At 62.6% G+C, this 23,795-nt stretch overlaps 1 protein-coding gene across 1 annotated transcript; it reads left to right on the top strand.

Annotated features, from left to right (window-relative positions):
- Positions 1-1,847: 1,847 nt before the first annotated feature.
- SNED1 (sushi, nidogen and EGF like domains 1) lies at positions 1,848-23,752 on the top strand (the record flags this gene model as incomplete). The annotated part of the gene is made up of 33 exons (XM_084267504.1): positions 1,848-2,054; positions 4,789-5,076; positions 5,494-5,634; positions 6,376-6,538; positions 7,446-7,571; positions 7,701-7,814; positions 8,591-8,704; positions 8,959-9,072; positions 9,180-9,296; positions 9,578-9,703; positions 10,185-10,289; positions 10,733-10,846; positions 10,982-11,098; positions 11,717-11,833; positions 11,951-12,067; positions 12,302-12,415; positions 12,500-12,673; positions 12,767-12,880; positions 13,657-13,770; positions 14,175-14,288; positions 14,392-14,505; positions 15,118-15,414; positions 16,869-17,052; positions 17,147-17,259; positions 17,781-18,059; positions 18,365-18,509; positions 18,758-18,840; positions 19,572-19,658; positions 19,912-20,028; positions 20,492-20,579; positions 21,149-21,232; positions 21,486-21,523; positions 21,953-23,752. 32 exons carry the CDS (start codon positions 1,848-1,850, stop codon positions 21,520-21,522), a joined length of 4,338 nt encoding a protein of 1,445 aa, XP_084123630.1. The 3' UTR covers position 21,523; positions 21,953-23,752.
- Between the last annotated feature and the right edge of the window lie 43 nt (positions 23,753-23,795).

Here is a 23,795-nt window from a genome sequence, read left to right as displayed (position 1 = left end):
GCAGCCTAATGCCTTCCAGAAGATCAGCCACAAATGGCCAGGGAGGGTAATTCATATCAAATTCATAAAGCCTTTATTAGTGTCTCAGGGGAGAAATCCGGATGTGGCCATTTATTTATTTTGGATTTCGCCTCTTTTTTTTTTTTTCTTTTCTTTTTTTTTTTTTTTCCCCTCTTTTCCTTTTAACATTTTCTTCCAGGAGATTTTTAAAGGGCCAGGGACGCCTCTCTGTGTCCAGCAGCAGGACTCGATGGGGGCTCACTTTTTCCTGGAGCATTGGTGCTGGCTGAGGTGCCCTGGCATCTCAAGGGGTCGGACAGATCTTAGGGTCCAGCTTTGGGGTCACTACTAGAGGGGGCAGGTGCTGGTGCTGCTGGGGACCAGGGATGCCATGCTGCTCCAAGGGTGTTTCTGAGCTCTTCAGTTTTACCCTGGGTGCTGCATTCTAGCTGCCTGTGCAAGGTGTGTCCCCCCCACTTCTTGGCCCACCACCCCATGCCTCAGTTTCCCTCTCTCTGTAGAACAGACCCCGTTTGCCAGCACTGCTGCCTCGCAGGACAGCCAGTGGCTCCTGGGCAAGGGGTTTGGGACCACCCTTGCCCTGATGGCAGAGCTGGGGCCCCGGTGAGGCAGACTTTCCTCAGTGTTCTCCGGGGCTGGTCCTCACCCAGTCCCGCTGTTGTTTGCTCCTCCACTTCTCTCTTTACATAATTTGTTCCTTGGCCCCTTTTCAAATGTACCTCGCCATAGTTACAGCAGAGGATATTTATACAGCGGGGGTGTGGAATAACACGGAAAACCTCTGGAGCCGGGAACCGGATTCCCGCACCATCCCAGTGCCAGGGGCCGACAACGGCCCTCCCTGGTTTTGCTGGGATGCTGGCCCGGGGCTGGATGGGGTTCTCCCTTAATCCATGAACTTCGGGCACAGCTGTGGGTATAGGGGGTGGGATGGGGGGTGCCAAACCCCGCAGTCTGGCGAGTTCTGTCACCCCAGCACCTGCCCTGTGGTTACCAGCAGTTAACCCCCCAGGGGTCCTGTCAGGTTTTGGGTGGGTGGGTGGGTGGGGGGGTTACCTGGGAGTAGTTGTTGGGTGGGGGCGTTTGGGGCTTTTCTGGTTTTTTTCCCCCCGTGGAGACAAAGAGGCCCTTGAGCCTCGTGTACAACTGAAAACACGGCATTCCTGAAAAGAATTTCCTGATAATATTTTTAGCACCTGAAAAAAAAGAAAGGGGGGGGGGGGAAGGAAAAAAAAAAACCCCAAATAACACCATTTTTTTCCTGTTCCACTTCCCTCCCCCCCCCTTTCCTCGGCTTTAAAGGAGCAGAGGGGACCCGCTGCCGAGCTGGGGGAGGGGGATACACACACAGGGGGGGCGGCGGCTGGCCCTGGGGGCACTGCCCCCAGGCCTGGCTGCGTTCCCCCGCTGGGAGAGGAGGGGTGGCGGAGGGGGCGCGGAGCACCGGGACCCTCCGGGAGCTGCCCCAGCACCCCCGCCCCCTCCAACCTTGCCCCCCCCTCCCCACCGCCCCCTGAAATTTGCATGCCCCGCCCCCTCCACCAACGCCCTCCCGGCGCGCCGAGCGCCCATTGGCTGGCCGCCCTCGGGATATGCAAATCAGCCGCGGCGGGGCGGGGCCGGCGGGGTGAAGCAGCTCGGCCGCGGCGGCGGAGCAGCCCCGAGCTGCGGGCGGCCGCCCGGTTCCGAGCCCGTCACCTCCGAACCACCACCCCCCTTCCCTCCCAGTCCAGCTCCCAAGCCCCGTCGGCGGGCGCCTCTTTCCGCCGCCATGCCGCGGTGGCCGGTACCGGCGTGAGGGTGCGAGCGGCAGGATCTCGGTGGCCATGCGGAGCCGCCTGGTGGGCTGGGCCGTGCTGGTGGCCCTGGGCGAGTGGCTGTGGGCGGGCGGCGTGGTGCCGCTGGCGGATTTCTACCCCTTCGGCCCCGCGCAGGGCGACGCGGCCACGCGGAAGCAGGACGACGGCGGCTCCGAGCTGCGGCCTCTCTCCATCCCCTTCCCCTTCTTCGGGGCGGGGCACACCGGGCTCTATGTGAGTACCGGGGGGTGCGGAGGGAGGGGGGTGGGGTGGGGGGTGTCTCCCGCGTAGCTTCATCTAGTGATGACCGCCCCGCTCCGACGGGCCCGGCTGGCCTGGTGGTCTCCAGGTACCTCGGAGCATCAGAGGAATGCGGAGGGAGGGGGGGGGGGGGGATCTGGAGGAGCAGGAGGCGGATCTGGCAGGGCCAGATCGGGAAGAGCGCGGGACCCCCCGGCTCGGCGGGGCCGGGGCCGCCCCGAGTGGTGCCGCGCGTGTCCTGGCCCTGGTGACAGCCCTGGTGACAGCCCTGTCCCTGGTGGCAGCCCTGGTGACAGCCCTGGCCCCACCGCCCTTGGGGATGCGGGGCAAAACGCCCGCCTGCCCCCGACACCCGCATCCCGCGGCACTGGAGTCCCACACGGGTCCCAGCAGCGGGGAGCTGAGCGCAGCCGGCGGGCAGGAGCCGGCAGCAGGGATGCTCTGGACCTGGAAGGGTGTCAGTCGCCTGAGAGGAGGCAATGAGTGCCCTTTGGGTTGGGTGGCAGTGGGCTTGGCTGTCTGCTCAGCACATCAAGCTCCCTTTCACCTCTTCTCCCCCCATTGACCGCTGGGACCCTGGCTGATAAGCAGCTCCGGAGCCACCTGGATGGGGAGAAGTCAAGTCATACCTGGCCCGTTGTGTGTCTCCCACTCTGTGGGCAGAGGAGTAGCCCAGAGTGCCCAGCTGTCCCAGAGCCTTTTGGGCAGTGCTGGCTCCAAACACCTGCCCTGCATCCTGGGGAGTGATCTGTGCTGCCCATGCCAGCTGCCACCCAGTGTGGCGAATTCCCCAGTGTCCCATCTCTTCTCCCCAGTTTGCTGTGGGCTGACTGATGATCCAGACCCGGCTGGCAGAGGGGTTGAGTGTGACCTCAGTGACATTTCAGGGCTGGTTTCTTGTTCCAAGTTAAGCACAGGAGGTCCTTGGTACTTACTGGTGGGGTTTCTTTCCCAGCAACCCTGCCATCAGGTAGGAGGGACTGGGGCTTGAAGTTTGACCCATGGTGGGAACACAGAAGAGGGTGGAAGAAGCCAGGTGACGTGATGGCTGCCCCATACGGGATCTGCAGCACAGCTCTGGCTCTTGAAGGGGCTGCAGGAATTAGAGGGTGGTGCGTGCCCCTCCACTGAAACAAGACTCCCCCCCACCCTGGCTCTGCAGGGCCAACTTGCTGGTGTGGGGGTACATGCAGCGGGGCTGCTCCTCCACAGGCAGCCGCTCTCTGGAGGGAGCTGGAATGGGGCTGGCTGGGCTCACCTGAAAACCTCTGTCCTTGAGGGCTGCCTCCAACCACTCCTGCCTCCTTTGCAAAAAGTAACAACAACAACAACAACAAAAAAAACCCCTTCTTGGCTCTGGCTTTCTCCCATCTTGCTTTAATCAGGGGAAGAATGTTCTTCTGCGGACACCGCAGGGTTACAGAGGCTTTGGGAAACAGGAATCCTCTTCCCCTTAGTCACAGCAAGGACTGCCTGGTGTTTGAATGAAGGGGCTGAGGAGCTGACCCCCTCCCCTGGGCTGGACGTGCCGGGGCACAGGCACTGGCTCCTGGGCAGACACTGGCCCCCAGTTGCCTGTCAGCAGGAGAGGGTGATGCTGCTGCCCACTCCTGCCTGCTCACTGCATGCCGGTGCTGCTCTGTCCACTTGAGAGCCTCTAAGTGCAGGCAGGACGTGGGACCTGCTGGGGCTGCCCACCCTGCTGGGGCTGGCAGGGTCTTCCCCTGGGAATTAGGGGGCTAAGGGCAAGGGTACTTCCCTGTGATCCCTGCTTCCTCAGGCAGCGGTGCAGGCAGGGGGTTTCCTCCCCTTCCTTGCTCCCACCTCTCACTCGAGCCAGGAGGCAGCAGAATCCCCTATTCCCAGCTTCCTTCCCTGGGCCCAAGGCCACCTCTGTCCCACATCCCTGGGCTGGGCATGCCAGGACGCTGATTGCCCCAGTTAATTAGTGCTGGGGTAGGGCTCAGAGCTTGCAGTGCATCACCCCAGTGTCTGGGATCCCCTGCTTTAACAAGAACAGCCTGGTGAGGCCCATCCCAGCACTGCATGGGAGGGTGGCACAGCATCAGGGGCGTTGCATGGGATGGTGGTGCTTGGTCAGCAGGGGACCACGAGCCTGTTAACCTGACCACTCATTAACTCACTTGGGGGATGGATTGCTGCCCAGCAAGGCTGGGGCTTCCTGCTTGGGGGTATGTACCCCCTCCCAGGAGGGCAACAGCCCTAACCCCCAGCCCTGCAGCCTGCCAGCCAGCCTGGGAGAGTGGGGAGCGAGCGAGACATCCTCTCCTCCCGCCAAGGGCACTGGTGTGAGCTGGCCAAGCGTGCTGGGCGCTGTTTGTTTAAAGCACCGGGGCTGCCACAGTTTTCTCAGCTGCCCGTTTCCCCCCACCACCCCCCCCCCCCCTTCCCCTCCTCCCCTTCCCCCAGCCCGACCTCAGCAGAGAACAGGGATGGGTTTGTTCAGACAGCTGCCGCACTCCGGCGAGCAAGCGGTCGGCGTGGGGGGCTGCGGGCGCCGGGGCACGTCTCTGCTTCCAAGAGCAGGAAGGGAAACAGCTCCAATATTTGTGCAAAGGGATGGGGGGAGTGTGGGGGGGGGGATGGGGAAGAATGGCAAAATGGAAAGTGCCTCTCAAACACGGGGGTCCTGCTGCTGGCGGGAACCAACCGTGGCCCACCCGTTTGTCGCCCTCCCTCTCCCCAGGTGAACAACAATGGGATCATCTCATTCCTAAAGGAAGTCTCCCAGTTCACGCCGGTGGCCTTCCCCATCTCCAAGGACCGGCGTGTGGTTGCTGCTTTCTGGGCAGACGTGGACAACCGGCGGGCGGGCGACGTGTACTACCGGGAGAGCACGGAGCAGCCCATCCTGGAGAGGGCCAGCCGGGACATCGCACAGTACTTCCCCGAGTTCCCAGGCTTCTCTGCTCAGTGGGTCTTCATTGCCACCTGGTACCGAGTCACCTTCTTCGGGGGCAGTTCCTTTTCACCAGTGAGTAGCTGTGGCAGAGCAGCTGTTAATTTGTGGGGTTTTTTTTGGGGGGGGTTGGTTGGTTATTAAAAGGAACAGCCCACCAGGGCTTTGGTACCTGCCGTGGTGGTGATGCTCTGGCTGCACATGGCAGGACTCAGCTGAGCCGTGGCGGTGATGCTCTGGCTGCACATGGCAGGACTCAGCTGACCCCAGCAGAGCAGTGTCAGGCTGGCAGAACCAAACCCTCCTCTCCGAGCTGCGTGGCAGCTGCTGGCATCCCCCTTTCCTGGCCAGCAGCAGGGTGGGGGTTGGTGGCTCTTTGCAGAACACCTTTGCAATGATGCTCTTTAGCCCTTTAGGGTTTTGGGTGACTCATTTGCCCCACCCCACACCCCCTCCCTGCCTTCTTAACCCCCCCCACATTCCCTGCTGCAGGTGAACACGTTCCAGATCGTTCTCATCACGGATGGCAAGCTCTCCTTCACTATCTTCAACTATGAGTCCATCACCTGGACCACGGGTATGCACGCCAGCAGTGGGGGGGACTTTACCGGGCTTGGCGGCATTGCAGCACAGGTAAGTGGTGAATGTGACTCCCAGGGTGCCCAGGTAGCACCTGGGTAGCTACCTGGGTAGCACATCTGTCCTGCGAGCTCGTGGCTCCTGATTTGGGGTTTGGTTATGCTTTGTTGGGGTTTTGGGGTTTTTTTTTGAGGTGGAAAGCCTCCCCCTGTTGGCTTTTTTTGGTGTGTTTTTAAGGTTCTTAAATATCCATGTGTGCTCTGGCTTTCAAAGCCAAGACCATACAGGGGGCTTTGTTATACCAAAACCACAGGTCTTTGCCTTGGCTGCTGCCTCCTAGTCCCTTTTCGTTCCTAACCTCAGCCTTTAAGAGCAGCAGCTGCAGCCAGCACAGCTCTTGCTGTGTTTTTATTTCATCCTTGGGTGTGTTGTTGTGTTCAAGGGGGGGTGTGTGTGGATAAAACCTCAAAGCTCCCACCCCCAGAAACCCCAGTGCCCCTTCAGATGTGTGAATTTACCCTCAGGCTGCTCCGTGTTTGGCTCCCAGCCTGCCGCAGGCGTGATGCTGCAGGTGGAGGGGAAGTGGGGTGGGTGTTGAATCCCAGGGAAGGATTTGGAATCCCAGGTGGGCAGGATGGCTGCATCACCCTGTGGTGCTGGCTGTTGTCCCAGCATGTGGACAGGACCGTGTGGAAGGGGACGGCCGGTCTGAGCGGCGCTGAGAGCCCACGTGCTCCAGCAGCCTCTCCCCCCATGCACTAGTGATGCCTCTTCCCTCTGCCCTTGTCCTCCCAGGCAGGTTTTAACGCTGGTGATGGAAAGCGCTACTTCAACATCCCTGGATCCCGCACCGATGACATCGCTGACGTGGAGATGACGACAAATGTGGGTATCCCCGGGCGCTGGGTGTTCAGAATCGATGATGCCCAGGTGCAAGTGGGGGGCTGCAGCAATACAAGTAAGAGGACAGCAGTTAGGTTTACTTAACTCCCAACCCAACCCCACACTGTTCTCCAGCCCTGTCTTTCCCTGCCTCAGCCCCCACCTCCGCGTGCTGGAGGAGGCGGCTCGAAGGGCTTGGGGAGGGAGGGGAGGCAGCCATGGGGGGAACCACCCTCAGTGCCCACCGTGGCTGGGGGACAGCACCCACAGGTGCCCTGGGGCTGGGAAGGGGCTGGGAGAGCAAATGGGGAGGGGAGGCAGACTTCTGAGGTGACAGGAGCCTGTGGGGAGCTGATGAGGGAGGCTGGGGAGGAGAGGATGGCGCACAGGCAGAACCCCACTGCCAGGCAGGGCAGGGCACGAGGGGCCGGCACCTTTGGGGCGTGCACATGTCTGTAAGTCCCAGGAGGCTGGGATGAGCTGTGCTGGGGGGCCACTGGGTGCCAACTTCCCCTGTGGGGCTTGGGGTGCCAGGGCCGGGCTGCACTCCCCACCCAGGGGGCTGTGACATGTATCCTGTGGTGCCACAGGCCACCCCTTCCTTGTCCCTGCTTCCCCCTGGCCGTGTTTTTCCACCCATCACCTGCGTGGTACTGGTGGGTTTGCTACACAGGGGCTCTCCTGTCCCCCCCCTTCCCCTCCACCCCGGGCAATAAGCGTGTCCCTGTTCCTCCCCTCGGGCGGTGTGGCTGCCCCCACGCAGCTCCTGACACAAGAGGAATAAAGCCTGTCCCAGGGCAGCCCTTGAGGAGCAGACCCTACCCCACCCCTCATGAGGCTGGCAGCCGCCATAGGCTCCCTAAGTGCCCCAAGGAGCCAGGGGGGGTGTGGGGACAGACCCTGGCACTGGTGTGGCTGGAAGGTGGCGGGTGAGCCCTGCCAGGGCACCAGCTGACGGGGGTGGGCACCATCCGTCCCCACAGCCTCTGTCTGCCTGACACTGCGGCCCTGCCTGAATGGGGGGAAGTGTATCGAGGACTGCATCACGGGGAACCCCTCCTACACCTGCTCCTGCCTGGCCGGCTTCACTGGGAAGAGGTGCCATGTTGGTGAGTACCAGCCCCGAGGTGCCAGCCACAGGAAGCTGCTCTTGCTCCCTGGCTGTCCCTGCCTCCCTGGCTGGCTGTCCCTGTCACCCTGGCTGGCTGTCCCTGCCCTGAGCTCCTGCTGTGTTTCAGATGTGGATGAGTGTCTCTCCCACCCGTGTCAGAACGGAGCCACCTGCCTCAACGGTGCCGGCAGCTTCAGCTGCAGGTGTCCCCCAGGCTTCCAGGGCACCAACTGTGAGACTGGTGAGTGCTGGGTCATAAGCTGGCTCTTCACCCTGGGTTTGAGAGGCACTGCTGCTTTTGGGGGGTACAGGGGTGTTCTTTGAGACCGGGGTTCCCATGGCAACTGCTGGACTCGAGCAGTTGGGCGATGAGCAGCGTGGGTTGCAGCTTGCTGCAGGCAAGGGAAGCTTTGCTCTGGCTGGGAGCCCTTCCTGCTGCTGGCAGCCTGCTCTGCCCAGGGCTTGGCTCTGCGCTGCCGCCAGCACCTCTCCCTGCCACCGCTCCCTAAGCGTGGAAAAGCTACCTCAGTGCTCCAGCAGAGCCCTCAGAAGCCCTGCTTTTGCAGGTGATGCTCTGATCCCCAGCGCTTTGAAGCCAGGAGGGAGTCTCCTGGTTCCTGGCAGGGGCTGTGGTGGCTGGTTTCCCCCACCTCTGGCCTCAGCCCACCTGGGGAAGTGCTGCCAGAGCAGCTGGCTCCCAGCGAGCCTCTGTGGAGAAGGAGAGCAGGGAGTTGGCTTTCAGAGAAAGGGAGGGAGAAATGCCCAGTGTGGCATGCTGGCATCTGAGGGGTTGGCACAGGGGGGATGAAAGGGCCGAGCTGCCCTAGGAGTGGTTTTGGGGAAGAGCCATGAGTGGGGATGTGGCTGCCGTGTCCCATGGGAGGCTGTGTCAGTGGCTCTGAGCTGGGCCCAGCATCACTGTGTGGACAGAGGATGTCACGTGCCCATCTTGTGCCTGAGTTGATTTCTTCTCCTCCCCCCCACCCCCCTTGTCTTTTTTGTGGTGTCCTGCTGCAGAGGAGTCCCCGTGTGAGAGCAGGGTGTGCCAGAATGGCGGGAGCTGCCAGGCAGCAAACAGGACGGCAGTGTGCCTGTGCCAGCCGGGGTACACAGGGCTGGACTGCCAGACAGGTGGGTGGCCAGAGCAGGTGCTGGGGACACATCGTGCCTGGGTGCCTCAGCGAGCTCCCTGCCCACCCAGCTCTGCCCCCAGCCACAGCTGTGGGAGGGGAACCCTCACCCTTGATGCTGGCGCTGGTTTTGTTTCCATCTTCCCCCTGCCCATCACCTTCCTCCTCATGAGCATCATCCAGGGCAGGAGGCAGCGAGTGGGCTCACAGTGCTGGCCCATGGCCTGACCACCCCTCCCTGCCTTCCCCTTGCAGAGGTGAATGAGTGTGAGTCCAGCCCGTGCCTGAATGGCGGGCACTGCGTTGACCTGGTCGATAACTACACTTGTGTGTGCCTGGAGCCCTTCGCGGGACAGCGCTGTGAGACAGGTGACGGCTACTGCGTGGATCCCCCCGTGTTCTGGGGCCACCAGGGCCCCTCTTCCAGGCCTCAGCTCTGCTTCCCACTCACTCACTTGCTTCCCCCCTCCTCCCAGACTTGTCTTCCTGCGAGGACCGGAGCTGCCGAAACCGGCAGACGTGCAACTACATCCGCCCCGGCCGCTACATCTGCACCTGCTCCCCGGGCTACTACGGCAGCAACTGCCAGTACAGTGAGTTTGGGGGGCACAGGACCTGGCTCTGGGGGAGCTGGGAGGAGAGGGCTTGAACAGTGAGGGGCTGCCTCAGCCTGAAGCACCAGCAGAAACGGGCAGGGGGTGTGCGGAGGGGTCCTCGCGCTGCTGGGAGAAAGCTCCTTCCCTCCTTGCCCTGAGGGGGGGTCTCTGGGATGAAGCTGTGCTGGGCAGGCTCTGCCACAGCTCCCCCCAGGACAAGGGGGTGTTGCAGCCCCAGGCTGGGGGGGGTCTGGCTCAGTCTGCCCCCTTGTCCACAGGTGGACCCCGTGTGCCCAGTGCCTGCCTCTCCCAGCCATGCCAGAATGCAGGCAGCTGCCTGGAGACAGAGCAGGGTTATGTCTGTGAATGCCAGGAGGGCTACACCGGGCAGGACTGTCGAGACCGTGAGTACCCGGTGTCTCTCTGGTGGGGTGTCACGTCTCTAGGGGAGCAGCCTTCATGCTCCTGAGAGGGGAGAGGAGCAGCCCAGAGAGGCCATTCAGGGCTCCTGAAACAGTGGGTCCATCATAGAATCATAGAATGGTCTAGTTTGGAAGGGACCCCAAGGATCACAGAGCTCCAACCCCCTGCCACAGGCAGGGACACCAACCTCCAGGCCTGGAGCTACACAAGGTTGCCCAGGGCCCCATCCAACCTGGCCTTGAAGACCACCAGGGACGGGGAATCCGCTACCTCTCTGGGCAGCCTGTTCCAGCACCTCAAGGAGCCTCCCTCTCAAGGAGGCTGTGTTTTGGGGGGGGGAGGCTCGTGGCTGCCGCCCACCTGAGCTCTCCCTGTGGGTAGCATCCGACAAGACTGCTTGACCATCCCAGCCCTGCAAGCAGGAAGGGTCCTGGGAAGCTCCCATCTTCTCCTCTCTTGCAGAGCTCTCGGAGGGCTGTGAGTGTCGCAATGGGGGCAGCTGTCTGGAGGGGAATGTCACCATCTGCCAGTGCCCACCTGGGTTTTTTGGTCTGCTCTGTGAATTTGGTAGGTGAAGGCTTCTCACTTGTTGTGCTCCCCCACCCCCCCAACCCCACCTTGCCAGGATGCTTGAGCCAGGCAGGCTGTGGGTAGGCAAGGGTTTGCTCTGCCCCATGCCCCAGCCTAGCACAGTGCAGGGATACAGACTGGATGGGAGCCTGGGAATACCATTCCCTGGTGAGGAGGCAGCACTTGACCTCATCACTCCCCAGTGAGCTGTGCCTCTCCCAGCCCCTGGACCCTGCCCATCACCCCTGAGCATGGAGGAATCTCTACATGCTCCCCCTCTGTGGCTCATGGGCATCCAGGCTGGCCCTTGCTCTCTGCAGAGTGGGGTACAGAGGGTCCCTCCCATCTCATCAGACCTTGCAGAGTTAGGAGCCCCCTGTTTGCAGCCAGGCAGCCGGCTGTGTGTCTGCCTGACAGGCCAGCTCTGGCTGTGTTTGCAGAAGTTACCACCACACCCTGCAACATAAACACCCAGTGCCCCGACGGCGGCTACTGCATGGAGTACGGCGGGAGCTACCTCTGCGTGTGCCACACTGACTACAGCACCAACCACAGTGAGTCTGCCCTGCAGGGCTGTGGGGGACACACTGGGGGCTGGGGGAGCTGAGCAGGAACACTGCCATCAGCTGGGGAGCAGCCCTGGCCCTTGGCTGCCTGTCCTCAGCCCCTGCCTGTGCCTGGCTTTGCAGCAATGCCGTCCCCCTGCGACTCGGAGCCCTGCCTGAACGGGGGGTCCTGTGAGGTTCAGGACGACTCCTACACCTGCCAGTGTCCTCCAGGCTTCCTGGGCAAGCGCTGCGAGAAAGGTACCCAGACAGAGCGCCCTGCCCAACCTGGGGCCTGGCAGAGGCTTGGGGAGGAGTTTGTGGGAGATAAGCAGCCGTATCCTGAGCTGCCATTGGAAGAGGGGGCAGGTTATCCCATCCCACCCCACCCTGCAGGGTTGGTTATCCCATCCCACCCCACCCTGCAGGGTTGGTTATCCCATCCCACCCCACCCTGCTGGGTTGGTTATCCCATCCCACCCCACCCTGCAGGGTTGGTTATCCCATCCCACCCCACTCTGCTGGGTTGGTTATCCCATCCCAGCCCACCCTGCAGGGTTGGTTATCCTATCCCATCCCATCCCATCCCATCCCATCCCATCCCATCCCATCCCATCCCATCCCATCCCACCCCACCCCAGCAGCCAACCTGGTTGTGTGTCCTGCCTAACACCATCAGTGTTGGAGTACTTTTACCTGCCTGAGCTTTGGGAGCAGCTGTCCTGAGCATCGTGCACCCCAGGGGCCCTTGCAGGGGTGTTGTTGTTGTGGGGCTGTGACGTCTGGGTGCACCCAGCTTTCCTGCAGCGAGGGGTTTGCTGGGGGTGCTGTTGGGGGGGGATGGGGGTCGGTGGGTGACTCCCTGCTCTCTCCCTGCAGCCAAGCCACGGCTCTGCAGCACCGGGCCCTGCCGCAACGGAGGCACGTGCAGGGAAGCGGACGGCGAGTACCACTGCACCTGCCCCTACCGCTTCACCGGCAAGCACTGCGAGATCGGTACGGCCCCCTGGACCCCACCCCACCCCCCCCACCAGGGAAGAGAGGGGGGGGAAGAGAGTGGGGGGGCAGCGGTCCCGCTGGCTGCTCAGCTCCCGCTTGCCCTCTGCCCCTCAGGTAAGCCAGACCCCTGTGCCTCGGGGCCCTGCCAGAACGGGGGCACCTGCTTCCACTACATCGGCAAGTACAAGTGTGACTGTCCCCCGGGCTACGCTGGCCGGCACTGTGAGATCGGTAGGTGTCAGCAGGGTGCGCCGGTCCCAGAGGGGGTGTTGGGGCTGCCGGGAGAGCTGTGACAGCCACAAGCCTTGCCACTTGTTACCAACACCCTTCCCTGTTGATTGGGAGTGCTTTGACTCCCTGGCACGCTGCCGGAGGGGAAAAGGGGCTGGCTCTTGTGTCTGGGCTCTTGTGTCTGGGCTCTGTCAGCTCTGCAGCAGTTGCTTTTTGCTCTGCTCTTCTTCCTAGTGCCCTCCCCATGCTTCCTTAGCCCCTGCGAGAACGGAGCTACCTGTGAGGACCTCGGTGGGGTCTACACTTGCACGTGTCCCATGGGCTACGTAGGGAAGCACTGCCAGTCTGGTAAGGGCTTTGTGCTGCCCCTTGCCAGCCAGGGGCTCGGGGTGCCTCTGCGGGCCCTGCTTACCTCCCCTGTCTCTTCCCCAGAGGTCGACTGTGGTGTCCCTAGCAAGGTGAAGCATGCCCAGGCCTCTTTCAACTCCACCAAGGTGGGCTCGCTGGCTGAATACCACTGTGAGCTCGGCTACACCCTCAGTCAGCACAACCACCCCCGGGTCTGCCGCTTGCAGGGTGTTTGGAGCGACCCACCCGAATGCGACGGTGAGGAGCAGTGGGGAGCGGCCCAGCCCAGGGGCGCTGGGAGACCACCCCTGCCCCGTGCTTACGGCTCTCCCCCTGCCCAACTGCCTGCAGAGATCGACGAGTGCCAGTCCCAGCCCTGCCTGAACGGGGGCCGGTGCAAGGACCGCGTCGCGGAGTTCCTGTGTCTCTGTGAGCCGGGTTACGCTGGCCCCCGCTGCGAGTCAGGTAAGGGGCCCTGCTGGGTGCACTGTGGGGCCACAGCAAGCCCCCTCCTCGCCTTGCCCCTGGGGAGTGGCACAGGCAGGAGCCCCGTGGCCAGGATCACATATCACAGCTTCACTCTGCTACCAGATTCACCCGTGGCGAGGGCTCTTCTCCCAGAGCCCCCGGCCAGCTCTGGGGTGGGAGATGCTCTGTGGGCACTCTGGCAGGAAAGTGGCTTCTCCTGAGGCACGTAAAGCCCATGCAGAGGGGCTGGGTGGGATGTGCCCTGGGTGGCCCTGAGGTTATTGGCCAAGTGGGGGAAGGCAGGGTGCATGTTTTCAGCTGTGCTGGGCTCCCATGTGTGCACAGGGCTATGGCTGCACCTGGGCGCTGGGTGAAAGGGGTGGTGGGCAGCATGGGGGCTGGGGGGACCTAGGGGCAGGCAGCTCTAGCCAGGCTCCTTGTGGCTTGGGAGAGGATGGTGTGGGGAGAAGATGGGATGCCTGCAGAGGGGCAGAGGAGGGGACATGCTGCAGGCACATTTGGCACAGCTCCACTCTGCCAGCTGTCCCCATGCATCTCTGAGGGCACGTCTCTGTGCCCAGCTCCTGCTGCCAGGGCCGGGCATGGGGCGGTGGGTGGCCTCAGGAGTAGGACTGGCCCGAGCTGGTGAGCTTGGGGGGGGGGTCACAGTGATGTGGGGAGGGTCTGTGTTCTGCAAGAGAAGCACTGCCTGCTCTCTGCTGTCTGTCTCAGCACTGTGCTGAGCCGGTGCCTCTCCTGCTGCTGCTCTCCAGATGTTGACGAGTGCCAGTCAGAGCCCTGTAAGAACAGCGGGACCTGCCAGGACCTCCCCGGGTCCTTCGCTTGCTACTGTCCCGAGGGCTTTGTGGGGACCCAGTGTGAGACAGGTAAGAGACCTGCCCCTCCCAGTGCAGCAGGAGGGTGGGGAGTCTGCACACTGAGACCTGGCCAGGCAGCTGGTTGCCACCTTGGCCCCAAGCAGCTGCCTTGGGCATTTGCTGCCTGTCGCACCTCCTTGCCTGCAGCTTCGGGGGTTAGAGCTGAAACTGCCCCAGTGTGGAGGCAGCAAGGAATTAAGGAGCCTGCTGGTAGCAGGTCCCCTTTCAAAAGTGTCCATGGGGGTGGGATGCTGGGTCGAGACGGGCTGTGCTGAGCCCCGGACTGCATGTTCCATCCTGCTGCCCCCACAGGGTTGGGGTGGGGGGGTGGGGGGGGTGTCTGCCATCGCTCACCCACAGGAGCTGGCTGCTGGTCCCTGCTCACCCCCCCTCTGGCCTTCTCCTGCCTGCAGAAGTGGATGCCTGCGAGTCAGGCCCTTGCCAAAACGGAGGGGAGTGCGAGAGCTACGGCGGCTCCTACCTCTGCGTGTGCCCAGAGGGCTTCTTCGGCTACCACTGCGAGACAGGTGAGCTGGGGTGGGGGGTGGTGGCTCGGCGCAGGGCAGGGTGGCCGCTTGTCCCGCTGGCACAGCACAGCTAACGCCGCCGGGCACGGCCCCTGTCCCGCAGCCAGCGACCCCTGCTTCTCCAGCCCCTGCGGGAGCAGAGGCTATTGCCTGCCCAGCAACGGCACCCACAGCTGCACCTGCAAAGTCAGCTACACAGGCAAGAGCTGCGAAAAAGGTAAAGGCCCTCAGCAGCGGCACCGGGACGTGGCGCGGGGCTGGACACCGGCCGCTGCCTGCCAGGGGCTCCACGCTGCCCGGGACCAGCAGCTGCACGGCCGGGGCCTCGCCTCTGAGGGGGGGGATAGCCAGGGCCACGCCGATGCTGTGTTTGGGCACTGGCATGCTGAGCTGCTGCTGCTGCTGCCAGCACCGGGGTTGGCACAAGGACACCGGGGACAGGTTTCCCCTGGCCCAGTTTCCCCTGCCCATCCCCTAGTAGCGATGGTGATCCCTCGGATGCCCTTGGGAGGGGAGGTCGAGGCGCCCAAGGGAAGCCTCTTGCCACTGGCCTCCCCAGCAGGCTGTGACAAGCGCTCAGCTGCCAGGTCGCAGCGGCCAGCCACACTCTGGGTGCCTCAATTCCTCTGCTGCCTGCTGAGCCAGTGGTGGCTGGTGCCCTGAGGTACCCCCATCGAGGGAGAGAGAGAGAGAGAGAGAGAGAGAGAGAGCGAGGGCCCTGTCCTCCCAATTGCAACCGCTCTGCCTCTCGCTGCTGGGGGGGTGGGGTCTGTTCTCTAGAGATTCATTGGCGTTACCTCTCCCCTTTGCTTTTGCCTACACCCTGAAGAATTGCTGCCACCAACCTCCTTAAAGGTGGAAAGGGTGGAGGACACTGGTGTGTTGATTTCTTGGCACCCACCTGAGGACGCAGCCGCCAGGCAACTCATTGACGGCTACGCCGTGACGTACGTATCCCTCGACGGCTCTTACCGCAGGACAGATTTTGTGGACCGAAGTCGTTCTGCCCACCAATTGCGGGCACTAGCCTCCGGCAGAGCCTACAATATTTCTGTCTTTTCAGTCAAACGCAACGTGAACAACAAGAATGATATCAGCAGGCCCATCATGCTCACCACACGCACTAGTGAGTAGCATCCCCCCCTCCCTCCCAACCGGGGGGGATCGCGGGCTGGAAGCACATTTGCAGCCCCCCGTCCCAGCCGGCGCTGGGGATTGTGTTGCCTCCTCTTCCTCCTCCTCCTCACCGCTGAAGCTCAGCTGGTTTGGCAGTGCAGATCCTAAAAGTCAGCTGGGAATAGCACAGAGAATCGCTGTTCTCTCTGCTGTGAGTAAAAAAGGGGGGATGCAGCTCCGCAGAGAATCGCTGTTCTCTCTGCTGTGAGTAAAAAAAGGGGGGATGCAGCTCCGCAGAGAATCGCTGTTCTCTCTGCTGTGAGTGAAAAAGGGGGGATGCAGCGCCGCAGAGAATCGCTGTTCTCTCTGCTGTGAGTAAAAAAAGGGGGGATGCAGTGCCACAGAGAATCGCTGTTCTCTCTGCTGTGAGTAAAAAAGGGGGGATGCAGCTCCGCAGAGAATCGCTGTTCTCTCTGCTGTGAGTAAAAAAAGGGGGGATGCAGCTCCGCAGAGAGTCGCTGTTCTCTCTGCTGTGAGTAAAAAAAGGGGGGATGCAGCTCCGCAGAGAGTCGCTGTTCTCTCTGCTGTGAGTGAAAAAGGGGGGATGCAGCTCCCCACAGCTCACCGGGGGCTGGCAGCAGGGGCTGCTCCTGTGTCCCGTTCACCAGAGCTGGGCTGCACCCCTCAGTCCTCCTCATGGGGCCCAGGGAGGTTGTGGGTGCTGCCTGGCCCCCCACAGTGCTGGCTGGGGTGCTGTGCTGAAGAGGAGCTCTGCGGGCATGTCTCCACTGTCTCACCATGGGGACGTGCCAAGAGGGCAGAGTGATGAGGGCAGAGGGTGACAGGACCTCGGCGCTGTGCTGGGAAGGGAGAGAGCCCAGGGATGCTGCTGTGGGCTGGAGGCATGTGGAGAAGTGGCGGGCCCATTTGCTAGGGCAGGTGGGTGTAGAAAGGAAAGGGATGGAGAGAATGAGACCTAGAAGAGCTGCTCTCTAACAAGAGGAGGATGGAAAGCCTGCAACCACGTCACCCCCACGGGCTGAGATGGAGTGAAGCTCAGAGGAGAAGGAGGCAGGAGCAGTGCAGGTCTGCACCCCAGCTGTGGCTTTTTGGGAGGCCTCGAGCAAGGGCCAGATGTTTGGGGCAACAAGAGCCGGGCTCAGGACAGTCCCGAGGCGGGCTGAGGGCCAGGCACTGCAAACCCTTTGGGGCTGGAGAGGATGAGGCCAGAGCATGACAGCCCTGGGGTGCTGCAGGCGGCACAAGGCCGTGCAGGCAGGCAGCTGGATGTGCCACCTGCCCATCCAGGAGCTGGTGGAGAGCATGAGTCTGGAAAGGTGGGCAGCGCTGAGCTGCTCCCAGAGGGGCAGGCAGGACCCACCCCCCTCCATGGTGGGGGCCACGGGGGAAGGGATGGGGCGAGCTGCACTGACCGCAGTCCTCCTCCCTGCTTCCTCTGGCCAGGACCGCGTCCGGTGGAAGGCTTTGAGATCACGAACGTGACGGCCAGCGCCATCACGGTGCAGTGGGCTCTCCACCGGCTCAAGCACTCCACCGTCAGTAGGGTGCGGGTCTCCATCCGCCAGCTGGGCGACCTGGCAGACCGCACCGTGGAGCTGAACAGCAGCGTGGCCAAGTACACCTTCCTGTGAGTGGGGTGGCAGGGGGGAGCACCCGGCCGGCCAGCTGCCCCTCCAGCCTGCCCAGCTTACCCCTTCCCACCCCGCCTTTCTCCTCTGCAGGGACCTGCAGCCAGGGGAGAAGTACATCGTTCACGTCACGACGCTGAGCGGGCTGGGGACAGAAGACCACCCCTCAGAGAGTCTGGCCACGGCCCCCTTCCACGTGTGGACGAGTGAGTGGGGTTGCCTTTGCTGCAGGGGCCCCCAGGGCTTGGCAGGCACTGGGCACGGTGGCTTGGGCCAGGGGGAGAGCTGCAGGGAGGGGAAGGTGTGAGAGCCGTCAGCTTGTCTGGCCAGCACGGCGGGCAGGAGGCGTGCAGGCAGCTCTGGGAAGGGCAGGCGAGGCAGCGGCACGTCCTCCCCTGCCAGCTGTTGTTTGCTGCCCAAGGCCAGCATGAGCTCAGCCCCACGGGCCTGATTCAGCCCGTGCTGTACGGCAGCTGCAGGGCCAGGGCCAGACCCGGGTGCCAGTGTGCAGTGAGGCTCTGCCTGCCTCCACAGAGACCCGACACTGAGCATCTCCTGGCGCGCTGTGTAGCTGGATCCTGGTGCCCTGCGATCCCTGCCCAGGGCTGCGTGTGCTGTGGCTGTGCCAGCCAGGGCCCTGCTGTGCTTTTTAGGGTGGCCACAAGTCACCCTGTCACTGTTCAGAGGCGCCAGTGCTGACCCCTTTTTCTCCTCCCACCTTATCCAGGGCCTCTCCCCCCACGCAACCTCACTGCCTCCCGTGTCACGGCCAGCTCGGTGTCCCTGGCGTGGGAGCAGCCGCCCGCTGGCGCTGTGGAGGGCTACATCATCAACGTCACCACCGCCCAGAGCGTCAAGAGCCGCTACGTGCCCAACGGGAAGCTGGTGTCCTACACCGTGCGGGACCTGCTCCCCGGGCTGCGCTACCGCCTGTCTGTCACGGCTGTGCAGAACACAGAGCAAGGCCAAGTGCACAGCGAGCCCATCTACCTCTACGTCACCACCCGTGAGTCTCCGGTGCTGCCCGTTGGGGGTAGGGCTGACCCAACACCATAACCAGCCCCCCCCCCCAATGGGGACTTCCTGCCCCAGCTGCAGGGATGGGGTGCTGTTCCCCTGCAAAGAGGGGGTGAGGGGGTCACAGGGTGCTGCTTCTCTTTAGTGGAGGGCAGGTGGAGGGTTACAGGTCCCTGGTGTTGCGCCAGGACTGGCATTTGCAGCCCGAGCCTGGGGACAAGGAGGTGGGCTTGTAGGCCCCCCCATGCTGACTCGCAGCCTGCTTCTTGCTAAGCCCAACCCTTTGGTCTGTAGTGCAGAGGGATGGGGCTCCAGAGAGACGGTGGAGCCAGGCCGGACACCCCCGGGTCCTGCGCAACAGGCTGCCCCCAGCTTTCCTGCCTGAGCTGCGCTTGCTTGCGGATCACGACACAGCTGAGGCACCCTCACCAGCCCCCAGGTAGGCACTGCTCCAGCTCTCCCAGCACTGTGTTGAGCACAGCCCCTTCTCCCAGCCATGCTCCTGCTGGGCTGCACCCCTTGCCCCCCACCCCCCTCACCACTGGGGTCCCGAGCCAGGCAGGGCCGTACAATGTGAGCAGACCTGAGCCTGGCACGGCCAGCAAGTGCCTCCAGCCCCAGCCTGTGGGGCAGTGGTGGCCTGGGGACACCACAGTGCCCTGGACCCTCATGGCTCTCCTGTCTCAGGTTCACCGAGCTGGTAGATGGCAGAAGGAGGATCAGTGCCAGGTTCAGCACTGCGCTGGGCAAATCCATCACTGTGAAGACACGTGAGTGCTCTGCTGTCTGTGTCCCCCTCTTGTCACCTGTTGACACGCCTGTCCTTGGGACAGGGTGCTTGCTCAGCGGGCTGCTGTAGAACTGGGGGAGCCATGGAAGAGGGCAGAGCCCCCTCTCACCTCCCTGGGCAGACAAACATTTGCCCAGGGAGACCTGTGACACACAGGCAGTTGGGGAGACCGGAGAGAGACTGTCCCTGATGGGAGACAAGGATGGCTGGGGCACAGGCTGGCTTTCTCCACTGCCAGCAGCTGTGGGAGCCCAGGCAGTGACCCCACAGCCCTCCAGTGTGGCCCTTGCCTGCTTAGCAGCCTTAGCCCCCACAGCCAAATACAGCCTCCCAGTCAAGGAGGGTGCCCAGGTGAGAAGCCCTTTGCTGACCTGGGACCAGCCCCCTTGTTTGTCAGTCCCATAACATGATACCCTGTGGGTATCTTGCTGGGCTTGGGGACCCCATGCCACAGAGGGAGCGGGCAGAGGTGGCGGCAGGGCTGGGCTCTGCCCATGGTTCCCCAGCCCTGAACCCTCCAGGAAGGGTGAGACTTGGACACTGCCCTGGGCCTGAGCAGCTCTCTGATGGGGTGGGCAGGCTGGGTCCCATTTGAGGGGCTGGGTCCCATTTGAGGGGCTGGATCCCATTTGAGGGACTGGATCCCATTTGAGGGGCTGCCTTTGCGTCTGGCCCCAGATGGAGGTGACATTTGACCCTCTTCTTGCCCAGAGCCGGAGGTTCCAGTGAAGCTGGAGAACGTGGAGGTGTCCAGCCAGGGCAGTCTGGCACTGCAGCTGCGCGAGGCAAAGAGCAAGAGTAAGTCAGGGGGGAGGACACAGTGACACCCCCCATGTGCAGCAGGGACCAGGCCCTGCAGACAAGCAGGAGCTGGACACCAGCCCTGTCTGGAGGCATGACAGCGGCACAACACGCTGGCTGACCCAGCCCTGCTCATGCTGGGGGCAAACTGGCAGGGTGGGCAAAGCTGCCCCAGGGTCTGACAGGCCCCAGCAGGGTGGGCAAAGCTGCCCCATGGCCCCAGGGTCTGACAGGCACTGGTGTTCCACAGGTGAGGGGCAGAACTGCTCCACCAACCCCTGCAGGAACGGAGGCACCTGCGCCAGGGACGCCACGTCCTACCACTGCGACTGCCGCCTGGGCTTCAAGGGCCGGCTCTGCGAGCTGGGTGAGTGCTGTGCTGCTGCCCCAGGGCTCAGCTCCCTCCTGAGAGTGGGTGGCAACGTGCCCAGCACAGTGCCTGTGCCAGCCATGGATCCCCAGGGCACAGCACCCGGCGTCTCCCCACCAAGGGGGCTCCCACCGTGCGGAGTCTCCCCTGGAGAGACTGTGCCCACAGCACAGGGAGGAGCTGGGCTCAGCTCTGGCCAGGTCAGGCAGATGTGGGAGCGCAGGTCAGCTCCCTGCTTCTGGCCAAGCCCTGCCCCAGGCAGCCTGGTGAAGCTTCTGCCCTGTGCACGCAGTTCCCTGGGCATGGGGGGCCTCTGCCTCTCCTGCCTCTTTAGAGCCCAGTCTTCCAGCAGAGCAGAGAGGAAAGCCCGTGGGGCCTTGCTGGCCCTTGCCAAGGGGCACCAGCCATCAGGGTCGGAGATGGGCTTGTTGGTAGCTCCCCTCTCCTGTTCCCCAAGCAGCCTGCAAGAAGGTGTCACACTCGTGCACGCGGCTGTACTCGGAAACCAAGTCATTCCCCGTGTGGGAAGGAGGCACCTGCCACTACCTGTGAGTACTGAGCGCTGCCTGGGGGCTGTGCTCCCCTCTCCCCCTGGTGCTCGGAGCCAGGGAAGGGGGAGTGAGGCCGTCTCAGACCCTGGCTGGCAGCTGCCCCCTCCCCAGCGCAGGTGGAGCAGCCTCGTGTACCCGTGAGCCCTGGGGCTGCCCTGCTGCCTGTGGTCCAGGGCAGGGTGCCACTGCAATTTGACAGCCCCATAGCCATGTTACCTGCCTCTGGGGCAGCGAGGTTGGATTTAGGGTGTGTGCTCCCCAAGCAGCAGCAGATCCCCTGCCTGCCTGGCTGCCTCTCCACCTGTGGGCAGCCCTGCTGCAGTGCCAGGGCATGGGGCCCATCGCTCTGTCCCACAGAGGAGGCATGGGGGGGGGGGTAGGGGTGAAGGGGGGTCGGGTGGTGCCTGGCTGTGTGGGGTCAGCCCCCTTCCTCCCAGGGCCAGTGACTGCAGCCTGAAGGAAACACAGGGAACCCACAGACTTTCCCCCCCGGCCCCCATCCCACCTTCTAAAAGCAGATGAGTCTCTTTTACTCCCTGCAACTCACTCCTCTGCTGTGTGTGCAGGTACAGGAGAGTCTACAAGGTACACCAGGACATCTGCTACAAGGAGAGCTGCGAGAGCACCGGTTCCAAGCAGACAGCCAGCAGGTACAGCTTGCAGCAGCACACCCAGCACACCAGCCTTCCTGGGGCCCTGGGGCCAGAGCATGAACTGGCCTGTGTCCCCCAGCACGCCCTGGGGTGCCCAGGCTTGGGGGATGGTGTGGGAGAAGAGCACAGGCACCCCGTGCAGCACAGAGTGCAGGGAGTGCGCAGCCAAGGCTGGCTCTGTGTGTCACCCCCTGCGAGCAGCTGCCCAGGGGCTGCAGGGCTGATGGGGCTCTCCTCCCTTCTCTTCCAGAAAACCAAGCACCAGTCACACACTGAAGCAGCCATAGAGTAAGTACCTGCTCCTGCTTGTGGCTGTGCCCATCCTGGACAGGGAGCTGGGGAGGAGAAGGATGGGATGGGATGGGATGGGATGGGATGGGATGGGATGGGATGGGATGGGATGGGATGGGATGGGGCCAGGGTGCAGCCCAAGCTCTGGCAGGGGCATGTAAGGGCACCACAGCTGCTGTGCCAGTCTGGCTCAGGCATGCAGCTGCTGGTTGTGGCCAGGCTGGAGGAGCAGGAGGTGATCCTCTGCTTCCCTGCAGCCCTGTAAAGGAGAGATTCCTGCACAGGAAGGACACAGGCGCTGCCTGCCCGTGCAAGGCAAAGCTGGGCTTTTCCCAGCTGGAGACTGGCACACGGGTGGGAAGAGGCAGGTGCAGGGCTTCGGAGAGGCTCTGCATGCCAGCTCATTCTTCTCCTCCTCCTTCCCAGGGTTCAGAGCAGTAGAAGCTTCATATTTCCGCAGCTAAGGGCTTTTGAAACACCAGAAGATCAGATCTGCTCACGGGGTTGACCGCAGCGCTGGACCCTTCCTGCCTGGCACCAGCCTCTTCCTCTCCTCCAGCCCGTTAGGGACATGCAGCCAGATCAGCATGCCAAGCAGCACTCCCCTTCCTCTGCCAGACCAGCCCCCAGCCTTTGCTCTGGCTTTGCCCTTCTCCAGCCACCCCCTGTGCCCCTGAGGAGCTGAGCACCACTACACTGCAGTGGCTGGCTGGCTGCCCCCACCCTGCCAGGGACCAGCCCCACTCAGCACCCCCCTGCCCCTCCACACCAGCGCCAGGCTCAGACAGAGGCAGGGCTGAGCCAGCTCCCTGCCAACAGCACCTGCACCAGCCTGTCTCCATAATCCCAGGTGATAAATGGCCTCTAACACCCAAATAAAACCAGTGTACTGCAGCCTAAGAAGCTGTAGCCATCACCTGGAACGTGCCCCATCTGGTCGGAGCCCTTCCTTCCCTGTGTGGAAGACTGGGACATGGTGAGCAGCTCCCCTGAGCAGCGAGGCGTGGGCACTGGAGCCCTGTCTCTGTCCCCTCTCTGAAGGAGCTTCTATTACCTGCCTTTTTGTGTTTTGCTTTTGTAAAGAATCCCTGGTTTTCTTCTCCCAGTCCCCAGCTCAGGAGGCCAACAGAGCACCCAGGAAACACCATTTCAGAGCCATCTGGAAGGTGAAGTTTGTCAGCTGGTTAACAGGAGCTTGGTTGGAGGCTGACCACCCCCAGCCAGTGCAGGGCACCGTGAGGGGCTGGGTGCTGAAGTGTGTTCCCCTCACACCCATACCCTGAGCTGCTGCAGCAGTTGTGTTCCCTGTTTGGGGAGGAGAGAGAGGAGAGGATCAGCACCCAGCAGCTGCCCCAGCAGCCAGGGAAAAGAGTAGGTTAGAAATGTTCCTAGTTTTTGTGAGTTTGTATGGCAACACTAGTTAAACATAGATCTGTGTATTAACGTACACATTGTATATTATAAATTAATACATACCAGAGATATATCGTAGCTATGGTATAGAGTGTTATTTTCCCAGCAGCGTGGGGGATGGTCTGGCAGGGCAGCCCTCCCTCCCCTCCCCTCCCCTCCCTCCCACGAGCATCACTTTGCTGTTCAGTCGTGTGTGTTGAGCGGCAGCCTGGAAGATGCTCCCTGAGCAGGACCAGCCCAGGGGCTTGGTGCTCCTCACAGCCCCCTCTCCCTCCTGGGAGCAGCCTGGAAGGATGCCTGCCCAAGCATCCAGCTGCAGCCTGGGAGCAGCAGGGATGTGATGTAAAGTCACCACCAGCAGCACCAGCACCTGGCCCATGTGACGTTCCCCTCCTGCACAGCTCCAGCTCTGCTGCCAGAATCGGAGATGGACACGCCACACTTTGCTCCAAGGCTGCCTGATCCTGCTCCGGAGCCAGAGGAGGGAGAAGCCAGCCCTTGCCTGGAAGAGCAGGGTAAGGGGGAAGCAAGAAGATCCTCCCTCAGGAAGGAGGGGAGGGTTTGTACCCCCATCTTGTCAGCTACAAGCCCAGCACCCACACTGGCTGTGAAAGGGGAGGCAGCCGGGCCGTGGGACAGTCCCATTTCTGCACAGTCCCCCCAGGGCTGCAGCCCCACTGGGAGCCAGCAGGGCAGCCTCCTGCCCCCCAGCCAGCACGCTGCGTAGGTTTAACCCTGGCCCTGGCACTCAGTTACTGTGGTTGGGTTTGGATCAGGTGGGGTTTTTTTTTTGTTAATAAAAACTCTTTATGGAAACTGGCTATTTTTCCAAGTAGTTGGTGAATGAGGAGGCACC

The sequence above is a fragment of the Gallinula chloropus genome (genome assembly GCF_964237585.1).
Source record: "Gallinula chloropus genome assembly, chromosome: 8".
NCBI lineage: Eukaryota > Metazoa > Chordata > Aves > Gruiformes > Rallidae > Gallinula > Gallinula chloropus.
The sequence above is the reverse complement of the archived record's forward strand: the minus strand, read 5'-3'. Positions and strand labels throughout refer to the sequence as shown.